At 64.7% G+C, this 16,745-nt stretch overlaps 1 protein-coding gene across 2 annotated transcripts; it reads left to right on the forward strand.

The window, feature by feature from the left end:
* Positions 1-2,180: 2,180 nt before the first annotated feature.
* RAPGEF3 (Rap guanine nucleotide exchange factor 3) lies at positions 2,181-16,572 on the forward strand. Of its 2 annotated transcripts, XM_064474372.1 has the most exons (27): positions 2,182-2,631; positions 7,762-7,815; positions 8,156-8,262; positions 8,435-8,556; positions 8,715-8,889; positions 9,145-9,229; positions 9,452-9,512; positions 9,766-9,842; positions 9,951-10,097; positions 10,265-10,374; positions 10,626-10,714; positions 11,327-11,405; positions 11,663-11,813; positions 11,909-11,991; positions 12,390-12,429; positions 12,564-12,645; positions 12,721-12,867; positions 13,009-13,106; positions 13,280-13,405; positions 13,491-13,672; positions 13,757-13,847; positions 14,262-14,312; positions 14,501-14,588; positions 14,731-14,795; positions 15,057-15,111; positions 15,203-15,274; positions 16,213-16,572. In XM_064474372.1, the coding sequence occupies exons 1-27, from the start codon at positions 2,344-2,346 to the stop codon at positions 16,329-16,331; spliced, it is 2,844 nt and encodes a 947-aa protein (XP_064330442.1). In that variant the 5' UTR covers positions 2,182-2,343; the 3' UTR covers positions 16,332-16,572. The 2 variants fall into 2 exon arrangements, with proteins under 2 accessions (XP_064330443.1, XP_064330442.1); XM_064474373.1 differs by lacking the exons at positions 15,203-15,274; positions 16,213-16,572 and having other exon boundaries at positions 2,181-2,631; positions 15,001-15,111.
* The last annotated feature ends 173 nt before the right edge of the window (positions 16,573-16,745 follow it).

A 16,745-nucleotide genomic window follows, 5' to 3' on the forward strand; every position in this document is an offset into this window, starting at 1 on the left:
CTCGCAGCCGTGCTTTGGGGCAGACCCTGTGCCACCGTCCCTAGGTCACCTCCCCTCTGCGGTCCGTGCCTGCAGCCTGGGGCTCGGCGCAGGGCTGAGGGGGGATCAGCTTTTGGCACGGGTGGTTTCCTGGGACAGGGGAATGCGTTTAATGTTATAAATACAGAAAAAACGCCGTGCGAAGGGCCAGGAGGAGCCTGCACCTCCCGGGCATGGTCTGCGCGTGCACCCCACTGTGCCATCTTCAAGACAGGGATGCAGAAGACGCATCTTTTACAGCAGAATAATCAAACGTGTACTTTTGCACCCATTTCTACAGTGTCCCGAGTTCCCAGGCCATGCCGCCTCCATCCAACTCACCCACGACTGCTTTGTCCGTGGGGCCTCAGCTGGGAAACTGGACCTGTAGGACGGGGAAATGCTCCACCGTGCATTTAAAATGCCCCTTGCTGAAGTGTTTTCCAGGCAGCACCCAGCCTCATCCAGCCCCTGCATTGCTCCGTCTCTCCCTGCCCAGCTGGGACCCACTCAGACCAGTAGCCATACTGGGTTGCCAGCGAAACAGGCCGGGAGCCCTTTAGCGAGGCTCCTGGGAGGGATTTGCTCAGAGGACGGTTACGCAGCAGCCCCCCTGCTTTGGCTTGGAGATCCTGGACCAAATAGCCGCACACGAGAGCGGACTCCGGGCACGATGTAAGTGGTGACAGGTCTCAGCGCGAGCCTCTTCGGCGCCGTAATTGCGCGTGGGTGGTTGTTGTGATCCTTGCTTGCAGCAGAGCGCAGCGGCTGCAGCGGCGCCCGAAGCCTCAAGGTCTCCAGGAAAATGCCTTTTCTGCCTCCGAGCAGGCGCAGGCGAAGCAGACGGTGGGAGGAAGGATTGCTGTCCCCGTCCTGCACGGCTGCTCAAGGATTTGCCCAAGGCCACGCAAGGAGAGCCTGTCTCCCCAGGCCCACGTGGGGTGGCCCTGAGCAGTGACAGTGCTGGGGAGCCTGGCGTGGCCCCCTAAACCCCTGGGGTGCCTGATCAAAAGAGGAAGCAGGAGTGTGTCAAGGATGCGTATCCAAACTGCTTGTTTCCAGCTGACATTCCTCATCACTTTGCTGGTTGGGGCTTATTTAACTATATATATTTTCACATCTTTTTTTTTTTTTAATAAAAAACCCCAGGGTTTATTTCAAAAGTAAAAGTTCCTTTTGGCAGAAACCCCTTTCTTTTTAGCCAAAAGCCCCAGCACAAGCACTCCCAGGACCGCTGGGCCATGGTCCAGGTCTGCGCCTCTGTCCTCCCTGGTCGGAGGCTCAGGGCCACCTCCCCAGTACAAATCACCTCCCACTTTCCAGCACCTCTGTGCCCCTGCACCAGACTGGGCCCTGCTGGACTGGGCAGGGCAGGGGGGTCCCTGTGGTTTCCCAGTCCCCAGGGTCTTAGTGGGGTGCACAGGGGAAGGGTGGGGGCTCCTGAGACACCCCGGTCCCTGGGGTCTTGGTGGGGTGCGCAGGGGAAGGTGGGGGCTCCTGAGACACCCCGGTCCCTGGGGTCTTGGTGGGGTGTGCAGGGGAAGGGCAGGGGCTCCTGAGACACCCCGGTCCCCGGGGTCTTGGTGGGGGCTCCTGAGACACCCTGATCCCTGGGATCTTGGTGGGGTGCGCAGGGGAAGGGCAGGGGCTCCTGAGACACCCCAGTCCCCGGGGTCTTGGTGGGGGCTCCTGAGACACCCCGGTCCCTGGGATCTTGGTGGGGTGCGCAGGGGAAGGTGGGGGCTCCTGAGACACCCCAGTCCCCGGGGTCTTGGTGGGGGCTCCTGAGACACCCCAGTCCCTGGGGTCTTGGTGGGGGCTCCTGAGACACCCCGATCCCTGGGGCCTTGGTGGGGTGCGCAGGGGAAGGGCAGGGGCTCCTGAGACGCCCCGGTCCCAGGGACTGGGGTCCCAGGGCGACGCACACGGCTCAGACTGGGTGGGGGGTCCCGTGGGTGGGGGTGCGGGCTGGGACCCCTCCCGGGATGGCCAGAACGGGGGGGTGGGGCGGGGAGGGGTCCCCAGGAGGAGGAGGGGTCCCGCTCCGGAGGGCGGGAGGGGGCGGAAAGGGGTCGGTCCGCGGGACCCCGGGGAGGGGCTGCGGGCGGGGTGCGCCGTGCCCCGGCCCCGCTCCCGGTCCCAGCCCGCTCGGGGGCGGGGCGCGCCCAGCCCGGCGCGGCGGCGGCGGCGGCGGCGGCGGCGGCGGCGGCGCCGAGCCCGTCCCGTCCCGTCCCGCCCGTCCCGTCCCGTCCCGCCCCGAGCAGCCCCGCCGAGCCCCCGCAGCAGCCCCGGGGCTGCGGCCGCCATGGCTTCGCCCCGCCGCCAATGAAGGTGCGGGGGGCCGCGGCGGCGGGAGCGGCCGGGGAGGCGGCGCGGCGGGGCCCGGGAGCGCCGGTAGCCCGGAGCCGGCCGAGCACACGGCGAGCCGGGCTGGAGCCGGGCTCCGGTGCTGCTCGGCCCCCCTCACCGCCGCCGCCCCCCGGCGGGCCCGGGGCTGACGGTAACCGGCTCTCGGTGCTCCTCAAGAAGATGCACTTGTTCCGGAGCTCCAGCTACGAGATCCGGCTGGAGGGTGAGGGGGGCAGCCTGCCCCGCATCCAGGGCATCCGCTGGGTGAGTGCGGGCTGGGCGGGAGGGGGGCGGCCCTGCCGGGGACCCCCGCCGCCCCCGAGAGCCCGGGGAGACAGACCCCGAGCCGAGGAGCCCCCCGCGCTGCCGGCTCTCCCTGCCACCCCTCTCAGCATCCCTCCTTGCGCCGGGGGTCTCTGCTTGGGCAGCCGCAGGGGTTTGGGGGGACAGGGTTGGGTGAAGGCACTGCGAGAGCCAAGCTGGGGCCCCCCCACCCTGGGCTTATCGCCACCTCCAGCCCCGCTTCCTGAGCAGGGCTTTGCAGGGCAGGACTGGCCCTTCCTTGCCTCCCCCGCTGGCCTGGCAGCGGGGATCCGAGACCCGCACCCTGCTCCCCCCCCTCGGGTTTGCTGGCTGCGGGGCCAGGCGTGCAGGGAGCGAGGCCAGGCGTGCAGGGAGCGTATTTCTGCAGCCACTTGCCCTAACCCCCTTCTCCAGGTGGAGCTGGCAGCCAGGCATGAAACGAGCCCGGTGCTATTGTGCTCCAGCGCCCGGCGCCCGGGCAGCGCACCCCAACCCCGAGCGTGTGAACAGGAAAGACCTTCCCTGCGGCCCTGCGACGCGCAGGGTTCAAAACGTTCCCTCCCCGCCGGGTCAAGCCGTTTCTACAGAAGACACTTGTTGCTCAGCAGCGGGACGATGCTCAGCGTCACGTCCTTCCTCCCCAGGTCCATGCTGTCCCCAGGCCAGGAGCTGCTGGGGGGTCTCCTGGGGGTCCCCAGGGTGTGAAAAGCACCTAGTCCCCGCTCTCAGTCTCCTCTTTGTCCCCTTCGGGCTGGGAGATGACCCTGGAGCCTGTTCATCTGCCCCAGCTGAGCTTTGTGACCTTCCCCTTCCCACACTGCTTGACCTCAGACGTACGTTTTTAAGGAAAAAAGTGAAATTAGTTTAAGGGAACGACCCCCCTTTCATCATTTCTGTGCAGCATGCGAGCTCCTTCACAAATAAGAACACTTTCCTCTCTTTTTTCTCCTTCTTCCGGATTTTTTTCTCCACGGAACTTTTAGGAACTTAATTACGGGGAGGATTTTTGAGCGCCAAAAAGCCAGGGAGGTGGGGAAAGCGTCAGGCCGGAGCGGGACTGTGTGAAACTGCCAGACTAGGATAAATTTGATGAAAGCCGGCAGCGCGGTGGCACATGCGGTGTGGCAGGAGCATCCGCTCCCCAGGTGGCTCCGCTGTGCGTGGGGACACCCGCCAGCCGTTCGAGGGGAGCGGATCTGATCTTTGCAGGGAAAGGGGGTGTTTTCCCCACTTTTTGCAGGTTTGTGGGTGCTCCCAGTCCACCCATTCCTTGGGGCAGGTGCCAGAGAGTCGCACAGCAGGGAACCGTCTGCTGTGCCTTGGAGCAGCAATAATGTCCCTCGTCCCCATCGCTGCATGCCTACGGCTCCTGGAATCTCCTCCGCACGCGGTGGCTCTGTCTCATCCCTCCTGGGGACCTGTTTGCCTGATCCCGGTGCCGGCAAATCCCTTCCAGCTCGGCTCCTTGCCGCCAGGCTCCCGTTCCCTGGCATCAGCAGGACACCGCAGCCCAGCGTCCCCAAGCAGCTCTGTCCCTCACCCTTCCTGGAGTACCAGCGCCGTCGTGCCAGCTCTCACCGCATCCCTGGAGATGTCGGAGGGGACAGAGCGGGTCCCCCACGCCTCCCTCCCCGCTGATGCTCCCGAGGGGACAGCAAGCCCCTGGCTGGCTGCCGTGCTTTTGGAGGCTGCGGATGGGCGAGGACTTTCTCCGGAGCTGTAAAGCCTGAAATAACTCCTGTTGTTTTCCTTGGGATCCCAAACAAAAGCAGCGCGCGAGCGCGGAACGGTCGCTGCCGGCCTTGGCCGGCCGCCCGCTGCTACCGGATTTCTGGAGACAGGCAGGATCTCAGCGCCCGCGTGTCCCGTAAGCAGGAAGATGGAAAGAGGCAACTCCTTAGGAAGCTGTTTGGAGACGATGGCCGCGATGCTGTGACAATTAGGCCGGGGGTGAGGGTGGGCAGGGAGTCCTGTGGGTCCAGACCCGGGAGCTGCGGAGCAAGGATGCTTCAGGAAGGGGGTTTTGGGGGCAGCCATGAGATTTTGCATGTGGTTCAGAGCTGGTCTGGCAATGAGAAAACCCCAGGAGGGAGAAATCGCTCCGAGCGCTCATCCTTGGGCAGGGTTTTTTTTAGTCTCCTTGGGTGTCCTTGTGAGCACAGCTTGCAGCAGGACCGTGGCGCGTCCTGGCTCTCTGCCTCAAGGACAGGCCTCGCTTACGGGGTGACGGCAGAGGCTGTTTGGGGACCGGAGCAGCTTTCGCTTGCGCCCGAGGGGGTGACATCGACCTCCGGGTCCCATGGGAGGTAGCTCCACGCTCCGGCTGCAGCCCGGCTCCTATTTGCAAACATTTGCTCTGCAATTGCCGGCGTGTTTCCTGTTCCATGGGGCGGTCACGAGGCTCAGGAAAGTTTGCAGAATGAGTAAGTCACGATGTCCCAGCCTCAGTGGCAGCGTGGCCAGGTCGGGAGCGTCCCCAGGGACCTGCTGCGTTCGCGGAGCTGCTTGTTTTCCATCCACTCCCCGAATCTCTCGTAAGCTGGTTGCAAAGTGCTGGGGGCAGCTTGGTGGCTCCAGTTGCCCGGGCTGTCCCAGAGGAGGATGGGGAAGCCCTGGGGGTGTGGAAAGGGCTGGAGGAGATGAGGGAGCAGCCTGAAACGGGCAGGGTGTGAGCAGGCAGGGTTTGGGAGAGGCAAGCAGGCAGCACAGGGCAGAGCACCCATCCGAGCACCCAGCAGTGGGTGTCCGCCTCCATCACCCTGCTGCCTGGGCCAGGAGGTGCCAGGGCTCTTTGGTTTTCACTCAGCTCCTGGTGGGTGGTTTTGTCCTTGAATTCATTTGCAAAGAAGGTTTCTGCAGCTAATTACTCCTGCCCTTGGCTTCCTTAATTGAGGCTTTCATCTGGCCATCCGTCTTGCTGGGGTTGCTCGGACTTTCCCAACCAGCCCAGAACCAGCAGATCGAGGAGGATCTGGCCCAGATGACGCCGTGTTTTGAGTGCCCACCACCTCCACAGCAGCCCGGAGCGCTGCAGACACCTTACCAGCCAGAAACAAACAGGGGGGACCACAAAACCTTCCCCTCGAGGTGAAGACACCGCAAGGAAGGATGGCCCTCACCCTGTCTCGGTGTTAATTCTTGAAGTGCATTAACTGCCTCGGCCAGGGCAGCGCGTGGAGAACAGGTCTGACGGGTGCTCTCGGCTTCCCCCAGCCTGTGGTTTAGGCAGCACACGCGGTCGGGTGGAAAGGTTGTTTATTCAGGGCCAGTCTTGGCCGTGAGGGAGCCCTTGTCCCTCTGGGAAGCACCTGGATGGGAGCGTGGCCGCCTTTGCACTGGGATTAGGGCTGCAGCTGGGGTGGGAAACGGCTCATCCCTTCGCTGCTCTGCTTTTACCTGGAGCATCCCCTTCCCGAGGGGAAAAAACTGGGAGAAGAATAAGCATAAGGAATTTAAAAAGCACCTGCTCATGGGGGATATCCAGAGGGACGAGCGGTTGTGGAGAATCTGAAGACTCAAGCGTGGCCTGGCAGGGACTGGCATCGCTCCCGGCGGAGCCGAGCCCGACCCTGGGCTGTGCCGTGGCGGTCGGCAGCTGGTCCATCCCGGGGACACCGGAGACGGTCCCCAGCTACTCCCGACGGTGCGGTGAGAGGTCGCTCCAGGAGGGACTCCCCAGCCATTTTAGGATCCCTGACCTATTTTAGGACCAGTAAATGGCATAGAGGAACCGGTTTAGAAAACAGCCTGGGATCAACCCATCACGTGCGGATTTAAGTTAAATAAAGCAAAAGCCTCGGTGGGTGACGGGGCTTTTCCATCCCCAAGAGACGCGTTTTTTCTCCTTTAGGCTAAGGCAGCACTGAATTTCTGGTGAACCGGGTGCGCTGTGGATCAGCAAGGGTTCCTTTTTTGCTCTCTTCCCACTGACACCCATCCCACTAGTTGCATTTCTTTACCGCTGTCGAGGCCTGAGTTCATGTTTTCGGTCACTGCCACGGGCTCCTGCTTGAGCTCAGATCCTCTGACCACGAGCAAGGGAAAATTTGGCTCGTTTTCTTCTAATATGCCTTATTTTAGGCATGTCTACGTTGAATTTTACCCGCTGTGCTGTTTCCCCATGCCCAGCACATGCTCGGTGACTTTCTGCCTCGCTGGTCCATCATTTCCAGGATCTCCCTTAAAATCCTTTGGAAAAACAACTTCATATTCGCCACCTGCTTGGCGCCAAGGGAAGCGCGAGGTTACACATCCCCCTGACCAGTTCGGCTCTTGTGCTGCCGTGCCCCTCTGGGCGCCGGGGCCCTCGCGTCCCGGTGGTTTGTTGCACCTGACTTTTCAGGATTTCTCGCATGAGTTTTTCTGGCCGTGCTGCGATTTGAGACCCGTCCCCCAACACGTTGCCTGCAGGGAAGGGCTGGAGCACACGTTTCTCATGGCTCTCCGCTACCATCGTCCTCCATGAGAGCTCTTGCTCCCCATATCTGCCGTGGGACAGGCTAGCCACGAGCCCAGTCCTTGATGTCCTCTGCAAGCTGATCCTCCAGCTCCCCAAGGCTTCCTTGGGCTGTTCCCGTAACCCGCCAGAGTTTGGCACCTTTTCCATCCTCTTTGTTTGGAACCTGGCTTCAAAGCCGGAGGAAAACCCCCAGGCTTTGGACACCTCTCCCTCCCCTGGGGCTGCGCCAGCTTCCCCAGGTCTTTCTGAAGTCCTTCTCCCCCAGTGGCAAGCTCTGTGTCTCAAATACAATGTCTTTGATCCCTGTTTGCAAGGATTTTACTTTTAACTTCCTTCTTTTATCCCTCATTGAATGCACTTCCCTTTCTGAAGTTAAACATAACCGCGGGGGGCTTTCTGGGGGTTAGATCCCCAGTACACAGGTCTGTTTTCAGCAAGGATGGGGCAGAGTAAAGGCTTTGCCTTGGTTTTAGATCAGTTCTGGTGAGCACGCAGGGATGCTTGCCTCCTTGCCTGGCGCAGAGCGGTTGAGGCTGAACTGTGCCCTGGGGGAGGTGGGACCCTCCCTGGGGTGAGGGGGGGGCATGGCAGAGCCCCCCAAGGCCACAACTTCCTTCTTTTTGGTTTTCCAGACCCCACTTTTGGACACTGAATCCACCCTGGACTACAGCCACAGCCTTACCCAGGTGGGTGGGCTGGGAAAATCCATAAGGACTTGAGTTTGGGGAGGTGGGAGATGGATAAATGTGTGTTGAAGGCTGTGAGGGGTGGGAGGCTGGATCACCCCCATATCGTGGGGTCCTCGGCTCGTCTCTGGGGTGCTCGCTCCCTTGGGTTCATCTGCTCCTGGGGGCAGGTGACGGACACCCCGGGTGCTGGGGCGGGCGTGCAGGTGTGTCACACCTTGGGCAGGGTGTTGGGGGCACGGCTGACCATGTGAGGTGCCAGCGCAGTCAGGGTCCGTGCCTCGCTGCCCGTGCCCTCCCCACTTCCCCTGCCAGCTGTAAAATCCCCGTCCACCCCCAGGCATCCTCGGAGAAGATCTGGCGAGCCGGGAAGCTCCTCTTCACCCACCTCACCAGCACCCGTCCTGGCCTCATCCGGGACCACAAGCACCACCTGCGGCACCACAGGTGGGCCAGCAGCACCCCTGCCACGCCGGGGGGCACCGCGGGCTGCCGAGGACCCCAGCAGCGCTCCGAGGAGGGCAGGACTTGTGCTGCCCACCCCGGGCAAGGGCTCACCTGGGGTTCCGGGCGCCGCAGCCCCGTTTCTGGGTGGTTCTCACGCCCTCTCCCCTTGCAGGCAGTGCTGCTCCGGGAAGGAGCTGGTGGACTGGCTGCTGAGCGCCGGGCTCGCCGTCCAGACACGCAGCCAGGCTGTCGGCATCTGCCAGGTGCTGGTGGATGGAGGCGTCCTGACGCACGGTGAGGGCGGGCGGTGGCAGCCCCCCGCCTGGCGGCGGGGTCTCGCAGGGCGAGACGGGGTGCGCTGGGGGCTGCTGGGGTCTCCCGTGGGTGCAGGTGGCACCCCGTGTGTCTCCCACGGGTGCACGGCCGAGCTCACGCGTGCTCTCCCCCCGCAGTGAAGCAGGAATGGCATTTCCAGGACAAGGACACCCAGTTTTACCGCTTTGCTGAGCTGGAGCTGAGCCCCGAGCCCAGTGCTGGGCTCCGGGATGCGGAGGAGCTGCTGGAGGCACTGGCCTTCCTGGCCCAGCTGGGTCCCGATGCGCTGCTCACCATGGCCCTGCGCAAGCCGTGAGTGGCTGGGTGCTCCCCAGGGGCCAGGGGGGACACGGGGCTCATTTCGACCCTGCTCCAGGGGAGTCTGGAGTACCAAAGGGGCTGCTGAGGATGGGGAGACCTGATCCGAGCATCTGTTCCACGGCTGTCAGACCAGGGAGGGAAAGACTGCCTGGCCAGGGGGTTGTGCCTGGAGAGGGGTGTCTGTACCCCGGGATGTGGCAGGGAGAGGGGCCACAGACGGCCGCTCACCCCCCTCTCCCCTCCCAGGCCTGCCCAGCGCACGGAGGATGAGCTGGAGCTCATATTTGAGGAGCTCCTGCACATCAAAGCTGTGGCTCATCTCTCCAACTCGGTGAGTGTGGCTGCGCCCTGCTTCCCCCGCGGCACGTGTGTCCCCCCCAAAACTGCTCCTGGTCCCCAAATCCTCCTGCATCCCATCGCTTCCCGGCTGGGCATCCTCTTCGGGTCTTCTCAGAGCATCCCTGGGCTTCCTTCCCACCCCATCCCGCGTGTGTCCCCTCCTCGCTCAGCCCCGGGCTGGGCTCACCCTAAGGGCCGGTGCCTCTTGCCGCAGGTGAAGCGGGAGCTGGCGTCCGTGCTCATGTTCGAGTCACACCAGCGAGCAGGCACCGTGCGTGAGTATCGTGTGCCCCAGGAGCCACGCGGGGCTGGCCGGTCCCCCGGGAAAGGGTCCCCAGCCCAGGGAGGACGACTGGAGCCGTTGTCCTCAGTGTGGATGCTCCTGCTGCGTCTCCGTGGAGCAGGGATGGAGGGGACCAGGCACTCGCTGCGTTCGCCTGGGCTGAGGGCTCGGGGTGAGGGGACAGATGAGGGGTGCTTGGGGGGCTCCCCTTCTTCGACCGCTGGATGCTGCCGTTTTCCCTGCAGTGTTCAGCCAAGGAGATAAAGGCACGTCGTGGTACATCATCTGGAAGGGCTCGGTGAACGTGGTCACCCACGGCAAGGTAGGTGTGTCCCTGCGGCAGCGGGTCTCTCCAGACACCCCACATCGCTGGCTGCCAGCGGGGACAAGGGTTCCCACCCCATCCCTCGCCCTCTGCGCCCCCACCCAGGGCTTGGTGGCCACCCTGCACGAGGGGGACGACTTCGGGCAGCTGGCGCTGGTGAACGACGCGCCCCGCGCGGCCACCATCATCCTGCGGGAGGACAACTGCCACTTCCTCCGCGTGGACAAGCAGGACTTCAACCACATCCTCAAGGTGGGCAGGGGGCCCGCGGGGCGCTGGGTCCGAGCCGGGGCGCACCATCCACCCTCCGTGGTGTTTGCAGGGGAGGGGGCCCCTCTGCGTACCGGTATGGGGTTTTGGGGTGCAACCAGCCAGCCAGGCGTAGCCGAGCTGGGCTGATGGCTGGTTCCTCGCCCTAGGACGTGGAGGCCAACACCATGCGCCTGAAGGAGCACGGGAAGGTGGTGCTGGTCCTGCAGAAGAACCTGCAGGGTGGCAGCAACCAGCCAGCCGCGGCACGGAGCAGCAGGTGAGAGCAGACTGTCCTTGTCCCTCCTTGCAGCCATGCCAGCTGATGCTGCCTCTCCCTCTTCCTCCTCTGCCACTCTCCGGCTGCCCTCGGGGGAGTTTGCGGGGAGGACCATGTCCCCAGAGAGGGAACGGGGATGCCAGGCCATGCTGGCCAGCTGTGTCGAGCAGCCCGCTGGCCCGGCGTGGTGGCCCTGCCCACAGCGGGGGTGCTGCGTCCCTCCCTGATGTGCCTGGTGCTCTGCCCACCAGGTACTCGGTGATGGCCGGGACGCCGGAGAAGATCCTCGAGCATCTGCTGGAGTTCATGAGGCTCGATGCCACGCTCTACGACCCCGTGGGTAGGTGGGGGGGGGTCACCCCCTTGGTCTGGGGACCACAGTCCAGAGCCACCCTGAGATGGGCAGGGTGGCTGGCAGGAGGACCCAGCACCAAGCAGGCTGCCTTCTTCCCAGTGTTCAACCCCAAAAGCTGCTCCTCTTGCCCTAAAATCCCCCATGGAGGGCAGGAGAGGGAGGCAGCTCCAGGGCCCAGAACATCTCTCCCTGCTGTCCCACATTCCTCCAACTCCCTCTGCCTTCGGAGAGGAGCAAAGCTGGGTGAGACGGGAACCAGGAGGTGTCCCCAGTGGGTAAAAAATCAGAGCTGCTGAGCTGGTGTCGTCAGCGGCTGCCTTGGAAGTATCTCTCCGCCGATCGCTGCACTTCTAGCAAAAACCTTTAATTTTCTTTCATCCCCAAAGCCCGCGACCCTGCCAGCCCTTTCTGTGGTGTTTAGAAGCAAAAAGCGACCCACAATGAGCACAGTCGCCATGGGGGTAGACCACAGGCCAACCCCACGCAGGGCACGGGTGCCCCTTTCCCGGAGCGGCTGTACCGCCTGGCTGTGATCACCGTGTCCCCAACCCGCCGGACGTGGCAAAGGGTGAATGATGGTGGCCTGGTCTCTTCCAGATACCCTGCTGGGGGATTTCCTGCTGACCTACACCGTGTTCATGCCGACCTCGCAGCTCTGCAGAGCCCTGCTGCACCAATATCCTTCTGCGGCTGGAGCTATGGGGGGGGAGCGGTCTCTGTCCCGCACCACCCACCCCCCTGCCCGGGACCAGCGCGCTCGGCTTGGTCCCTGTCACCCCGGTGGGACCTCAGGGGTTGGCCAGGGGAGCCCTGAATCCCCAGGCTCCGGGGCACATCCCCATCTCCCATCCTGTCCTGGGTGCCCACGTATGGGGGTCCCTGCCCACTCCCCAGCCCCGCATCGCCCGTGCTGGTGCCCTTGACTGGTCCCAGTTTCCGCGCGGAGCCGCTGGAGGGCTCGGAGCAGGAGAAGGCCACCTACTCCCTGCACAAGCGCCGCAAGATCCTGCGGCTGGTGAGCCAGTGGGTGCTGCTCTACGGGCGGCTGCTGCAGGGCGACCGCAGCACCACGGCGCTGCTGCAGGTACTGGCAGCGGGGCGAGGGGCGGGGGGGGATGTCCCCAGGGGGGTCTGGCCATGGACATCCCGTGCTGACCACCGGGGACCTTCCTCCTGCAGAACCTTGCGGACCTGGCGAGCCAAGACCCCCGCCTGGGCGGGCTGGTCCAGGAGCAAGCGCAGGACCGCCGGTGGCCCCGAGCGTGAGTCCCCCGGGGAAGGAGGGGTGTCCTCATCTGAAACAGAGCCTGCCTCCGTACCCCCCGTGCCACTGCTGGCGCCCACGTCCCCAAATCGTGCCCCCCTCATGTGCACGGGGGGTTGCACTTCTCGTGGGGCTGAGCTTTCGGCCAGCGAAGCAGTGGTTGCCAGGGCTGGGGGGATGCCAGCAGCCCTCAGGCCACCTCGTCCCCAGCGCGGGGGTTTCCCAGCCGCAGGGCGGGTGTCAAACACTGCTGAGACTCCCCGGTGCCCTGTGGGGCAGGGGTGCTCGGGGGACTTGGTGGTGGCCTGGGTCCTGGGGGCTGCAGGACCCGGTTCTGCCTCCAGCGCGAGGGGTGGGCTGTGGGGCTCTAACAGCACCTTCATCCTCTCTCTGCAGGCTGGAGAATGGAGACGGCAGCGTTTCTCCCCAGCCCAAGGTAGGGGCAGCTCTGGGGGTGTACCAGGGCAGGGAGGGGGGAGAGCCGGGTCACCCCTGCCCTCTGGGGGCCCTCAGCAGGAGGGACGGCCGCTGGGGAGGCATCCTCCCCGCTCTCTCCCACCTTGGCCGCAGGCTCGGAGCTCGGTGAACTGGCTCTCAAGCCAGGAGGAGGCGATTTTGAACAGCGGCTGTGCCTTAAGAGCCCAGGACAAAGGTACGGCCTCGCACGGCGGGGACTGTCTCCTGCCCAGCGCCTGGGACACTAAAGCCCTTTCACGCCCCCCCGTAGTGCCCTACGAGATCTACAGACCGGACCACTCATGCCTGATCACGGTGCTGCCCGTCAACGCCTCGGTGCGGGACATCCTGCGGTCCCTCGCCCCCCGGCTCGGCCGGGATGGGGAGCACATCCTGGTGAAGGTGAATTCGGCCGGAGGTGAGCGGGCTCACCCGGGGATACCACGTCCTCGGCGTCTCTCCCATGGGCTGCCACCGTGCCAGGGTGGCAAGTGCCCCGTGGCCATCCAGGATCTGGCCCCCTTCTCCGTCCCGGCACCGACCGCCCTCTCTCCCGCAGATAAAGTGGGGCTGCAGCTGGACGCCGTGGGGGTGTTCACGGCGCTGGGGCTCAATGAGAGGCTCTTTGCTGTGAGCGTGGAGGAGCTGGGCACCCTGGTGAGCGCGGGGCAGGGGGGTCTCGGGGTGGCCCCCCAAGAAGGGTTTGGGGCTGTGGCCTCCATAGCAGCTCAGGGTTGGGGGTGTCCGTGCCGGGGAAGGGGCTGGTGTTGCTTTCCCTGCTGTGGTGGCTAATGGCAGGAGGGGTCAGGCATCCTCTGTCCTGTGCACAGACCCCCCACCCTGAGCAGCTGGGCCCCCACGTCAGCTCCTCGGAGACCCTGGACCTCATCAGCTCCAAGGACCTGGCCAGCTACCTCACCGACTACGACTGGAACCTCTTCAAGAGCATCCACCAGGTAAGGCCAGACCCCAGACCGGGGCAGGAGATGCCTCCGGGGTGGCTCTTGGGACACCCCTCAGCCACTGCGTTGGGCTTTGCAGGTGGAAATGATCCACTACATCGTCGGGCCGCAGAAGTTTCACGACGTGACCACGGCCAACCTAGAGCGGGTCATGCGGCGCTTCAACGAGCTGCAGTACTGGGTGGCCACGGAGCTGTGCCTCTGCCCTGAGGTGGGCAGGCGAGCCCAGCTCCTCCGCAAGTTCATCAAGCTGGCCGCGCAGTGAGTGCCTCGCCGCCCACGTCCCAGTCCTGCAAAGACGGAGCCGGTGGTGGCCTCCTCGCCTGACTCTGTCCTCGCCTGCAGCCTCAAGGAGCAGAAGAACCTGAATTCCTTCTTTGCGGTGATGTTTGGTGTGAGCAACACAGCCGTCAGCCGCCTGGCCAAGACCTGGGAGGTAACCGCCTTCGGGCTGCTGCCAGCCCTGTGAGGTCCCCCGAGGTCTGCAGTGATGGGTCTGGGTCCCCGGGCTCGGGCAAGGGTGGGCCAGGCGCTGGGGTCCGGGTAGACCCTGCACCTATAAGGTCTGAGCAAGGGAGCTGCTAAGGGCAGGGAGCGCATTTCCCACCAAGGAGGGGGCCAGGATCAGCCCCTGGGTCTGGTTAGACCCAGCTGGGGGCCGAAAGCCCCCGTACCGGAGTGGCGACAGACTCCAAGCCTATTACTCATGACTACCCAGAGCAGGCGGTGCTGCAGAGCCCACCGAGGTGCAGTGGGGCAGGTGGAGAGCAGGAGGTGCCGGGGGAGCTGGGGGGGTCTCTGTGGGTGGGAGAGCCGGCGTGCCAGCAGCGGTGACCCTCTCTCTGCGCAGAGGCTGCCCCACAAGATCCGGAAGCTGCACTCGGCGCTGGAGCGGATGCTGGTGAGAGCAGCCCCTTCCCACCCCGTATCCCCCTTCCCGGCAGGGTTTGCCCCCGCTGCCCAGAGGGTGCGAGGTCACAGTTGTGCCGTGGAGGTGCGGCCCCCGCTTTCTCCCCTGCCCCCGGGGCAGGCGGCAGCCAGGGCTGCGTCCCCTGCCTGCCCTGCGCTGAGACCCCGCTCCACCCCCAGGACCCATCGTGGAACCACAGGGTCTATCGCCTGGCCGTCGCCAAGCTGAGCCCCCCCATCATCCCCTTCGTGCCCCTCCTCCTCAAAGGTGGGTACCTCGGCTTGCGACCTGCGGGGCCTTTGTTGGGGGTGCAGGTGGGAATGGGTTGGACCAGGGTGGCAGGGACCCCTTTGGACACATCCAGCCCTCCCCAGGGACCGGGACTCTGATCCCCAAATCCCCCCCACAGACATGACGTTCATCCACGAGGGCAATCGCACGCTGGCCGAAAACCTCATCAACTTTGAGAAGATGGTGAGTGGGGTGGGTTGGCTCCCCGTGGACCCCCACCTCGGGGGACCTGCTGTCCCCCCGTCCCCCTGGGATGCAGGTAGCTCCAGCGCATCTCCGCGGCATTAGCACGGCCCCCGCGGCAGCCAGGACCCCTGGCCGGCCCCTCGCGGGGGGCACAGGGCAGCCACAGCCGCCGCTGAAGCCGCAGGGGACTGTGTTTTACCAGCCTGGGAGCAAAATGGGGCCAGGTGACAGCAAGTGACCTTTGTGCATTGCCCACAGCACATGATGGCAAAGACCGTGCGTGTCCTGCAGCGCTGCCGGAGCCACGAGCACGGTGAGTGCTCCTGGGTGGGGGCAACGATGGGGCCGGGCACCAGCGCTCCTCTGGGGAGGGGGCTGAGCTCCTGCTCTCTGTCCACACCCAGCTCCGCTCTCCCCGCTGCGAAATCGCTCCCCGCACCGGCCGGAGGACCCCAAGGCCGTCAGGATCTCCACGTGTATGTCTGGGGCTCACCCATCCGCCCCCCAACCCCCTGCGCTGGGAGACCCCCACCCCTCAGGGCTAGGTGGGGCCGGCCCGGGGGAGCATGCACCCACCATCCCTGGGGAGAGGGGTCCCGTGGGGACATCCTGAGGGCATCAGCCTGGCTACAGTGGGTGAAAAGTGGTCTGGATGCTGTTGGTGCCTCGGGGTACCCAGGGACGGAGGCTGAGCTCCCAGTCCTGAGAGGTGCAAGCCCGTGGGTCCCAAGCTGCTTAGCTGGAGGCACCAGTCAGCAACTCCTCGTGCTGAAGAGAGTCACGGAGTACTTCCAGCACGTCTGGAGCACTCTAGCTGTTAGGCAGCAGGCTGGATCATCACTTTGCTCCATGGAGCAAGTCTGTCCCTGCTTGCTCCTGCTCCTTCAGCTCCAGCGGGTGCCTGGAGGTGATGGAGGGGATCCATGAGCTGATGGGGAGGTGATGGAGGGGTCTGTGAGGCGAGGGAGGGGCAGTGGAGGGGATCCGTGAGCTGAGGGAGAGGCAGTGGAGGGGTCCGTGAGTCGAGGGAGAGGCGGTGGAGGGGATCCGTGAGCCGAGGGGAAGGCGGTGGAGGGGGTCTGTGAGCTGAGGGAGAGGCGATGGAGGGGTCCGTGAGCTCAGGGAGAGGCGACTGAGGGGATTTCAACAACCTGAGGAAGAGGGGATAAGAGGGTTCCATGAGCCGAGCCAGAGGTGATAAAGAGGTTCGATGAGGTGATGGAGGGGATCCATGACCCAAGCCAGCAGCAGTGGAAGTGGATCAGTGAGTCAGGCGAGAGGCAGTGAAGGGGGATCCCTGAGATGAGCCGGCAGTGATGGAGCGGGTTGACAAGCTGAGCCAGAGGCGATGGAGGGGGTCAGCGAGGTCAGCCGGAGGCAGGAGCCCAGACCTGATCTCAGCTCTCCCCGGCAGGCTCGGAGCAGTCCCTGAGTGTGCGGAGCCCCGTCTCCACCTGGGCCTACCTGCAGCACCTGAAAGCCATCGACAGCCAGAAGGAGCTGCTGCGGCTCTCCCACGACCTGGAGTCCTGATGGGGCCGGAGGGGGCCCGGAGCAGGGATGCCGCAGCCTGTCTGCCGGCGGCGGGGGCAGCCCCACGGCGCTGCTCGCGGTAGCACCGGGCGCGGGGCTGCGCTGGAGCGGCTGTGCTCGGCTGTGCCGCCGGCTGCGGGCGCCAGGTCCGGCACCGCCAGGCAGCCGGAGCCCGTGTGGGCTGCGGGCAGGTGACGGCCACGGACAGCGGAGTGAGCAATAGAGGTATTTTTGTATGCAAGGCTGCACTCCCCTTTCTTCTAAGTGCAGCAGCCTGGATTCACTCCCTGCACCGGCCAGGGGGGAGGAAGGAGCCCTGGCTGCCTCCTGACGCAGCCTGCCCTGGAGGTGCTGGGCTGGAAGATGCCCCTTCCTCCTGGAGGGTCTCAAGCCAGAGCATCCCTATGAGCAGGG

This window comes from Phalacrocorax carbo, chromosome 27 (genome assembly GCF_963921805.1).
Source record: "Phalacrocorax carbo chromosome 27, bPhaCar2.1, whole genome shotgun sequence".
NCBI lineage: Eukaryota > Metazoa > Chordata > Aves > Suliformes > Phalacrocoracidae > Phalacrocorax > Phalacrocorax carbo.